Source organism: Trichechus manatus, unplaced genomic scaffold (genome assembly GCF_000243295.1).
Source record: "Trichechus manatus latirostris isolate Lorelei unplaced genomic scaffold, TriManLat1.0 scaffold00024, whole genome shotgun sequence".
Classification (NCBI taxonomy): domain Eukaryota; kingdom Metazoa; phylum Chordata; class Mammalia; order Sirenia; family Trichechidae; genus Trichechus; species Trichechus manatus.
The window spans coordinates 19,026,526-19,036,568 of record NW_004443960.1 but is presented as its reverse complement, the minus strand read 5'-3'; the positions used below and the strand labels follow the sequence as shown (position 1 = coordinate 19,036,568).

Sequence of the window (10,043 nt, the reverse complement as noted above, 5' to 3'; positions counted from 1 at the left end):
GTTATCTTGCTTTGTTTTCCTACCCATACTCCTCCTGGCAGATCCTCTTCATGCTCCAAGTAGCTTAGCTAAAGTTCCATCATGTTTGCCAAGCTGGACAGGAACCTTTGCACTGCAACAAAATACTCATATTATCTGATTCTGCATACCTCAAGTGAATATGGAGTTTTCCTGGGGATCTAAATGGTCATAACCTTGAGGGATGTCTAGAGAAGAGCATGTGATGGTGAGATTATTAGAAGTGTCTTCATTCATTCATATACTTCTTCTTTTTTCTACAAGAGCCCCTATCATAACTCTATGCTAGGCATCAGAGGTACAGCAGAAAAGAAATAGTCCTTGCCCACAAACCACTCACAGTGTAGAAGGGAAGGCAAATATGTGAAAAAGGTAATTATGGTACAATGCTTTGGTGTTACAGGAGCATACAGTATAGGTTCCTGACAGAAAGTAGATGCCACACTCAAAGGGGGTGATTGAAGATAATTTAATAAGGGACTATTTAGCAAGGGGAGGGAAAGGGAAATTGAAGAAGTAAGGGATGGTGAAGCACCCCAGGACTAGCAAAAGAAGGAAGCTGCTACTATTTGTAAGCTTGAAGGGACAAGAAAAGGGAGCAGTTGGTGGAGCCCAACAAGAAATAGAGCTGTAGCAGAAAGCTACCAGACATGGAAGAAGAAAGCCACTGCCAGCTACAGCTCAGCAGGGAGGGAACAGTAGAATAAAGACCCCAATCTCTTTCCTCCCACACTTGGATCTCCTGCTGGTACCTACCATCAGTCAAACCTGGCCAGAAGTCCAAAGGCAAAGGAGCCCTGTGGGTGAAGTCCACAGAGGTCAACCACCTGGGGCACAGAGTAGGGTGGAAAATAGCAGACAGAGGTTCTGGAGGGGCAAACAGAAGATTGCCTGCACAGCTAGGAAGAGCAGCTAACCCAGACTAAGGACAGAGAGAGAGGGTAAGTCTCCCAAAGGAAAGGAACTCCAAATTGGTTGCATAGAGGAAGAGTTTTCCAGGCAGAGGAGTGATGGTATGCAAAAGCATATGGGAGGCATGATATATTCAGGAAACTACAAGAACTCTGGTGTGTCTGTAATTAGGAGGCAAAAGGAGGTATGGTCAGAGATAAGACTGGAAGTTTGCAGGAGAGAATAGGGTTCTGATCATGAAGGCTCTGTATGTTAAGCGTTTGGAAAGCAACAGAGAGGTAGAAGGTGACAAGAGAAGATTTGTAGATTAGAAAGATTACTCAACCAGCATTGCCAGGAATGAATTAAAGACAGTCCAGGTGAACAATTATGGGGGCATGAACCAATCAATGATCTTGCCAACATACAAAAGGACTCAGGTTTTAGCTGTATTAAGGAATTGAGAGGGTTCTGTGACCAACTGGGTGACGAAAGTAAAATAAAAGGAGAGAAGCACTGGGTTCATCAAAAGAGGAAGAGTAGATTTAGGGCAGAGTTTCTCAACCTTGGCACTACTGAAGCTTTGGTCTGGATAATTCTCTGTGGTGGTGGGGTGGGGGGGAGGAGGAGAAGCTCTCCTGTGCTTTGTAGGATGTTTACCAACATCCCTGGTTTCAACCTACTAGATGTTCAGTAGCATCCTTACCCCCTCATGACAATCAAAAATGTCTCCAGACATCACCAGGTGTCCCCTGAGGAGATGGTGCAAAATCATTCCTGGTTGAGAACCACTGATTTGGAAGGAAATGGGTTCAGTTCTAGGCACATGGAGTTTGAGGTACCTGTGAGACATCTGAGGGGAGATGTCAGATTAACATTTGGGTTTAGGGATTTGGAGCTCAAGACAATGGTCTGGAATGGTGACTCAGATTTACAAATTATGAGCACATAACTGACATGAGTAACATGGTGACCTAAAATATAAGTACATGTTTACCACACCATAACTTCTCATACTCCTCTCTTCAGTGAAATGCTCCCAGCTGCCTTCCTTCCTTGTTAACTCATGGTGGAAAAAAATAAAATAAAAAGGAAAGAAAGTACTCAAATAAGTTTGGATAGAGCTATTCTGAGCATCTACTTCCAGGGATGGAAGTCTGCGATAAGTGAATATTTGAAACTCATTCTGGCTTATAATCCCTGTCTTTGTCTGTAGTCAAAACCTTTATATTGCTCTAATGTCTTCTCTTTGGCCTCTTGTTGGGGTTGAGAGATCTATAGTTCATAGAACTTTTATAGCCTTTTATAACATGGTATAAGCCTCTTTTATAACATGATGCTGCGTGAGAGAGGCTCTATCCTTGATGCTGAAAAGTTGGGAGAACCCTCATTTAATGATTCTATAATAAGCCCGGGGTCCACAAGAATTGCATAAACGTGGCTGGTGAGACCCCTAAGGGACAAATACCTTCCAAAAAGGGGTGAGAGTTGCATGCACAGACTCATCTCTTCTAACCTGACTGATGACTCTCTCCTGAGTATGCAGTTGGGGCAGGAAGGAGACCGAGAGTGGTTTGTGCAATGAGGAGAACAATTTTTGCCTTTCAAAGTTACTCCTGGAGATGTCACGTGCACAACTGAAATCGATCAAGTTCCTAGGGTCAACAGACCAGAGTAATCTGCACCCTTCCTCCAGCCCAGGCATTCCATCCAGTTAGTCAATAATATTTACTGACCACCTCTATGTGTCAGGCCAGTACTAGGACAAGGGGTATATAAGTGACCAAAACAGAAAACTTCCTGTCCTCAAGGAGCATACACTCTAGTAGGGTAGGACCAGGCTACTCTATAGGGTGGGAACCCTGTAATTTACCTCCTTTGCTCCCTGATATTCCAGGCCCAAGGTAACTATTACATTCATATATTTTGAGCCAAATTTTGAGATAATCATAGATATGATATTTACCCTTCAAATGGATTAACTGAACATGATCAGGGAATGGTACATGAGTCTTGTGGAGTCTATAAGCTAGGTTAACTTAACTGAAAGAAAGGCAGCTCTTGAAAAATGCAGGTTATCTTCTAGCAATCTGTTCTGGTTTTACAGAGGCTTGCGTTATTCACCATGATTAGATAAAGGAATTATGTTTGGTCCCTCCTTTTCAATCCAGGGATTTGAAGGAAATTTTTATATGAAGTTTTTAAAATCCACATGTCCTTCAAATTCATATCCCTTTATCTTACCACAGAATTGAGACGAAGACCAAAGGGATGATCATGGTGGGAGCTTCCATCCCTGGTGGGCATCATGCCTTCCCCTTCCCATCTTGTCTGAGCCAACTGCTATCCCACCAGTTTGGGCAGCACAGAAAATCCTAACTAGAAAGTATCAACTTCCACGAAGCAATTAGAACTAAATCCTATTATGCTGAATTCTAGTGACATTTCTGCTGGCCTATTTTTTCTTATCCCCCATAAGGAGCGTCCTTCCATTTCCATAACATTATACTCTGTCCCTCAAATAGCAATGCTGCTTTCCAGTCCAATATTCTTTGTACCACCTCATGCTGCCTCTCATTTGCTAAAATGCATTATTCTGTATCATTTTTGCCTGATAATGATGTACAGAACACTACTGGAGAGCATCCTTTTTGTTAACAGTAGCACCGCCTATATGGCTTATCCACTACCTGTCTGTCAGTTTGTCTGACGGTGGTGACTTGCATACTGCTATGATGCTGGAAGCTATGCCACTGGTATTTCAAATACCAGCAGTGTCACCCATATTGGACAGGTTTTTGTGGAGCTTCTAAACTAAGACAAACTAAGAAGAAAGGTCTGGTGATCTGCTTCTGAAAATTAGCCAATGAAAACCCTGTGGAGCCCAACAATATTGTCTCATGGACTCCAACATGCCAATGATCATGGGGATGACACAGGACCAGGTAACAGTTTGTTCTGTTGTCCACGGGGCTGTCGTGAGTCAGAGCCGACCTGACGGCAACTAACAACAACAGCAAGTACCCTCACAGGAATAATCCTAGCGACAAGTTTCTTATCGGACAGATTTTTGGGAATACATAAAGAGGGGATCCTGACATCTACAATAATGAAGTACTTTTATTAGATCCAAACACTACAGACTTTTTTGAGTTCCTTCTACGTACCAATTGCTTTCATGCACATTAAGGAAGGCAAGTATAACTTTAGTTTATTCCAGAACACCAAAATGCAATATTTGTAAACATAATCATCTGCTAATGCAAAATATTTATTCAATCACCAATAAGCCTTCTGGATCCATCCACTTAGGAAGAATAAGCCAACTGTACATCAGATTTGAGCATCTGTATTCTCCCTAAGCTTATATCCTCCACGGTCCCTCTTGAAGTAGCCCAAACAGATATGAATCAGAAAGCATGCTGATGATAAACAGCTGTTTCTATATTACACACATATTCAATGGTAAATTCCCGTTGATATAAGTCTGGCTATAAATATCCAACAAAGCTTAGTTATTCAATATGGTTTCAATTGAATTTGGGATTGCCATTTAAAAACTGTCAGAATACATTGTATTCAGATACGCAGCAATGGTAATAAAAACCCCAAATCAACCCCACTGCCACTGAGTCGATTCCGACTCACAGTGACCCTGTAAGACAGAGCAGAACTGCCCCATAGGGTTTCCAAGAAACGACTGGTGGATTCGACCCGCCGACCTTTTGGTTAGCAGCCGTAGCTCGCCATAGATCTTAGCCACTGCGCCACCAGGGCTCCACAATGGTGACAGACAACAGCAAACAAAGGATATGTACATACTGAGCATGGAAATGTAAAACTTACTTTTGCAACTGAATCTTCCCTGCAAAGAATGTAGTTGTCTTTTTTTTTACTTTTGTAAGTTCAGGAGGCGCTTACCCTAAGAAAAATTATCAAATAGGTCACTTTTTTTCTTCTGTCTCCTTATTTCCTTCTGTCCCCACTGTCTTACTTAAACCAAAACCAAACCAAACCCACTGCCGTCGAGTCGATTCCAACTCATAGCAACCCTACAGGACAGAGAAGAACTGCCACACAGGGCTTCAAAGGCTGTAAAACTTTACAGAAGCAGACTCCCACATCTTCCACATAGCAGCTCGTGGGTTCAAACCGCTGACCTTTTGGCTGGTTAGCAGCTGAGTGCTTTAACCACTGCGCCACCAGGTCTCCTCCCTCTTGCTTCTCAAAAAAACCCAAACTCATTGCCATTAAGTCAATTCTGACTCATAGCAACCCTACAGGACAGAGTAAAACCGTCCCATAGGGTTTCCAAGGAGCAGCTGGTGGATTCGAACTACCTAATTCTTAGTTAGCAACCCAGCTCTTAACCACTGTGGTACCCTAGATTTTATTTCTCTCTTAATTCCCTACGTCTTCCACCCTGGCTCTGTTCTCAGGTAGGGGTATTATAGACCCATTTCCACTACTTGTAAACATAAACATTTCAACTGGGCACCAAGCCTCAGGCCAATGGAGGAACTTTAATCTCCCCCAACAGGCAGTCATAGAGCTAAGGACAGAATGGGGTTAGAATCCCCAGGCTGTGACAATCAAACGTAATCAGCAGGCTAGTGTGATAAAAAGATATAATAATTATAATTAATTATAAGTCCAGAGTTGGGGGGAAAAAAAGCATCTTTCTGTTCACTGTCATCCACTTGATCTTTTCTTTATTCAAAAAATAACAAAAAGACTATTGAAGAGAGACACATCACTTTCTTGTTCCCAGGTCTCCTTGAGTTTCTTACTGGTGGTTTATTTGGATGGGCATAGAGCATGTCCTAAAGTACAGCTGGGTCTCTTTCTTAGCCTGGCAGCTCTGAACCCCTAGAAACTCTTCTCAGTGGTCTGGCATTGGGTAGAAAAGGGGTGCTCAGTGCTTCCAGTGGGTCACACCATCACCCCACCACTGCAGGCTCACCTCTGTTGACCCAATACTCTCCATCAGAGGCTGGTGTCAACTAGCTGTCCAGGTTGCTGTAGCACCTGATTCCTTCTATTTATGGCATTAAGAACTTTCTTCCTGGGACCCAGCTGCATTTGTATGCTTTGAAGGTCCTCATCTGAGCAAAGCAACAGAGCTTCTAGATCAATCTGCTCTCTCATGAAAATGGGGAGGAACTCTTCCAGGTGATGGGACTGTAAGAACACTTCCAGGGGAGTAGCATCAACCACATCTTCCTCCCACTCTACTTCATCCTTATCCCAAGGCAGATCATCATCATGGTCATTTTCCTTTTCCTCTTCATCAGCCTCAGCTTTGTCAGCCTCTGCTGCTCCTTGTCTCTGAAGCAATTCACTGGACATTTTAAGCCCAAACTCCCTCTTGCTGTCTGAAAAGTCTTCAAGGCTCAGCACTGTGTTCCTTCTAAAAACAATATTTCCTAGACCTGGACGATTGAGAATGGATTCATGTTGCTCACAGTTGTCCTCCTCTCCTGAGAACTGGAGCTTATCTTTGAAGTCCCCAGAGAGTGAGTATTCCTTCTCCTCTCTGAACACTTCCATCACATTCCTCTGCCCACTTCTCCCCTCCTTCCCTACCTGCTCTGCTGTATCTCTGTTCTTCTTGAACTTTATCTTGAAGGTGTCTTTAATGCCCTTTGAGAAGGACCCAAATGTGCCAGAAGTAGAAGCATTTGAAAAGGATGACCTGGAGGAGCCCTTGGAGGAAGAAAGAGTCCCAGATTCCTCTTTGCTGTACACGCGAGCCATCCTATTTTGGTGCTTCTCCTGGAGTCTCTCACACTCTTTGATCTGCCTCCTGGCATTCTTCTGAGCCTGCTCCTTCAGCCTAGTGACCTTCTTGGGGTTCATGATATTCTGGGAAGTGGCTGCCTTATCCAGGAGAGCAACACATTGATTCTGTTCCCTGCTGGCAGCAGCATCCAGTGGAGTCTGCAAGTCATTGTCAAGGGCAAAGATGTTGGCACCAAAGTTGACCAGGAATGAGACACAGTGGGCATGGCCATTGGAGGCTGCATAATGTAGAGGAGTATTCCCCCAGATGTCACATCTATCAGGGTCCCCTCTAGAAGAGAAAATGAAAAAATGCATGTTAATTTTTTTCTGAACATGAGGTCCAAAAAACCAAAAACAAAAATAAAGAACAAAACCAAAATACATATGAATGCAAGCCTGTGTATCCTGCCTTGACATGGTTATGAGATAGCTGCTGTAAGTCCAAATATGCCACATCCAGACATAATATGGCCAGGAGCAGAAAAAGCCCATCTCTACCTTCTGTCTCCGTTTTAGAAGTAAGAAAAAATTTCTCAGAAACCCTTGAGCAAAGCAACTCTCATGCCTCATTGGCCAGAATTAGGTCACATGCCTAAGGGAAATAAATGGAGCTACCATGTTTGACTTAGATCAATTAGAATCTTCCCCTGAAACTGGAGACAGGGCTATCCAATTGTGTGCTAGTAAATGTTAAACTAGCTCACCCTGGGAAACAATAAGACCCTGATTTATAGCATGTACCAACTTCTGTGGTGTAAATACACCTTCCATGACCAATTTTAAGCTACCAATGTGTTATTACCGGACATGGAGTTTGGAAGAGATGTGCGCACCATTATATATTATTTCAGCCATACAGATATAATAGATACACATAATCTTAGGAGCATAGATAATAGTTCAATGTAGTAAAATAACTAGAAAACGATGAGTTTTGAGTATTTATTACCTTTATACAATTTTATTTTGATAATGGCTGTTTATCTGACTTGCAAACTTTCTGAAAATTTAGCAATCAACTGTCATGAGCTGGTAAGAACTTGTTTTAGCGGACCACTGCTACCTTCCCTTGAGTCCTGTGAGAGGAGATACATCACTGAAGCAAAAGTGGGTCCTTATAGCAAGAAAGAAGGGAGGAATGAATGTTGGGTAGGTGACAAACACTTTCTGCAAAGTCATATGCATACAAAGGGTAGGAAATTGCCATTTATTTCTCAACTTACTTCCATGTAATTACAGTATCATGTGAATAGTTCTGCAAGGGGTTAAGGTGGAATTGGGGGCACTATTGTAGTTGTGTGCCACTGAGTTGATTTCGACTCATAGCGACCCTATATGACAGAGCAGAACTGCCCCATAGGGTTTCCCAGGCTGTAATCTTTTTGTTATTTTATTTTTTATTGTGCTTTAGGTGAAAGTTTACACCTCATGTTAGTTTCTCATACAAAAATGTATACACATATTGTTATGTGACCCTAGTTGCTATCCCTATAATGTGACAGCACACTCCCCCTTTGCACCCTGGATTTCCCGTGTCCATTCAACCAGCTCCTATCCTTTTCTGCCTTCTCATCTCGCCTCTAGACAGGTGTTGCCCATTTAGTCTCGTGTATCTACTTGAACTAAGAAGCACACTCTTCACGAGTATCGTTTTATGTTTTATAGTCCAGTCTAATCTTTGTCTGAAGAGTTGGCTTCGGGAATGGTTTTAGTTCTGGGTTAACAGAGAGTCCAGGAGCCATGTCTTCTGGGGTTCCTCCAGTCTCAGTTGGACCACCAAATCTGATCTTTTCACGTGAATTTGAGCTCTGCACCCCACTTTTCTCTTGCTCCGTCAGGGACTCTCTGTTGTGTTCCCTGTCAGGGCGGTCACTGGTGGTAGCTGGGCACCAACCAGTTCTTCTGGTCTCAGGCTGATGAAGTCTCTGGTTTATGTGGCCCTTTTTGTCTCTTGGGCTAATACTTTCCTTGTGTCTTTGGTATTCTTCATTCTCCTTTGCTCCAGGTGGGTTGGGACCAACTGATGCATCTTAGATGGCCACTCGATAGTTTTTAAGACCCCAGACGCCATTCACCAAAGTGGGATGCAGAAACATTTTCTTGATAAACTTTGTGATGCCAATTGACCTAGATGTCCCCTGAAACCATAGTTCCCAGATCCCTGCCCCTGCTACTCTGTACCACGAAGTGTTTGGTTGTGTTCAGGAAACTTTTTAGCTTTTGCTTTAGTCCAGTTGTGCTGACTGCCCCTGTATTATGTGTTGTCCATCCCTTCACCTACGATAACTCTTGTCTACTATCTATTAGTGAATTTCCTTCTCCCTCCCTCCCCACCCTCGTAACCATCAAATAAAGTTTTCTTCTGTGTTTAAACCTTTTCTTCAGTTCTTATAATACTGGTCTCATACAATATTTGTCCTTTTGTGACTGACTAATTACACTCAGCACCTTCCAGATTCATCCATGTTGTGAGATGTTTCAAGGATTCATCATTGTTCTCTGCGTAGTATTCCACTGTATGAATAGACCATAATTTGTTTATCCATTCATCCACTGATGGGCACCTAGGTTATTTCCATCTCTTTGCTATCATGAACAGTGCTGAAATTACATGAGTGAGCATATATCTATTCGTGTGATGGCTCTTATTTCTCTAGAATATATTTTAAGGAGTGGGATTGCTGGATCGTATGGTACTTCTATTTCTAGCTTTTTAAGCAAGTGCCAAATCGATTTCCAAAGTGGTGGTACCATTTTACATTCCCACCAGCAGTGTATAAGTGTTCCACTCTCTCCACAACCTTTCCAGCATTTATTATTTTGTGTTTTTTGGATTAATGCTAGCCTTGTTGGGGTGAGATGGTTATCTCATTCCAGTTTTGATTTGCATTTCTCTAATGGCTAATGATCGTGAGCATTTCCTCATGTATCTGGTAGCTGCCTAAATGTCTTCTTTGGTGAAGTGCCTGTTCATATCTTTTGCCCATTTTTTCACTGGGTTATTTGTCTTTTTGTTGTTGAGGTTTTGCAGTATCTTGTAGATTTTAGAGATTAGACCCTGACCGAATGTGTCATAGCCAAAAATTTTTTCCCAGTCTGTAGGTTGCCTGTTTACTCTTTTGGTGAAGTCTTTTGATGAGCATAAGTGTTTGATTTTTACGAGCTCCCAGTTATCTAGTTTCTCTTCTGATGTTTGTGCATTGCTAGTTATGTCTTGCATTCTGTTTATGCCACGTATTAGGGCTCCTAGCAATGTCCCTATTTTTTCTTCCATGATCTTTATCATTTTAGATTTTATATTTAGGTCTTTGATCCATTTTGAGTTAGTTTTTGTGCATGGTGTGAGGTAT

General features: G+C 42.4%; 1 protein-coding gene across 1 annotated transcript in view; it reads right to left on the bottom strand.

Moving 5' to 3' along the window:
• Positions 1-5,242: 5,242 nt before the first annotated feature.
• The window catches only part of ANKS4B (ankyrin repeat and sterile alpha motif domain containing 4B), an 18,650-nt gene continuing 13,849 nt past the window's right edge, over positions 5,243-10,043 (bottom strand). The window contains 2 exon segments of the mRNA XM_004373317.2: positions 5,243-5,826; positions 5,828-6,982. Of these exon segments, the coding sequence (XP_004373374.2) occupies positions 5,757-5,826; positions 5,828-6,982 (1,225 nt within the window). The 3' untranslated portion in view covers positions 5,243-5,756.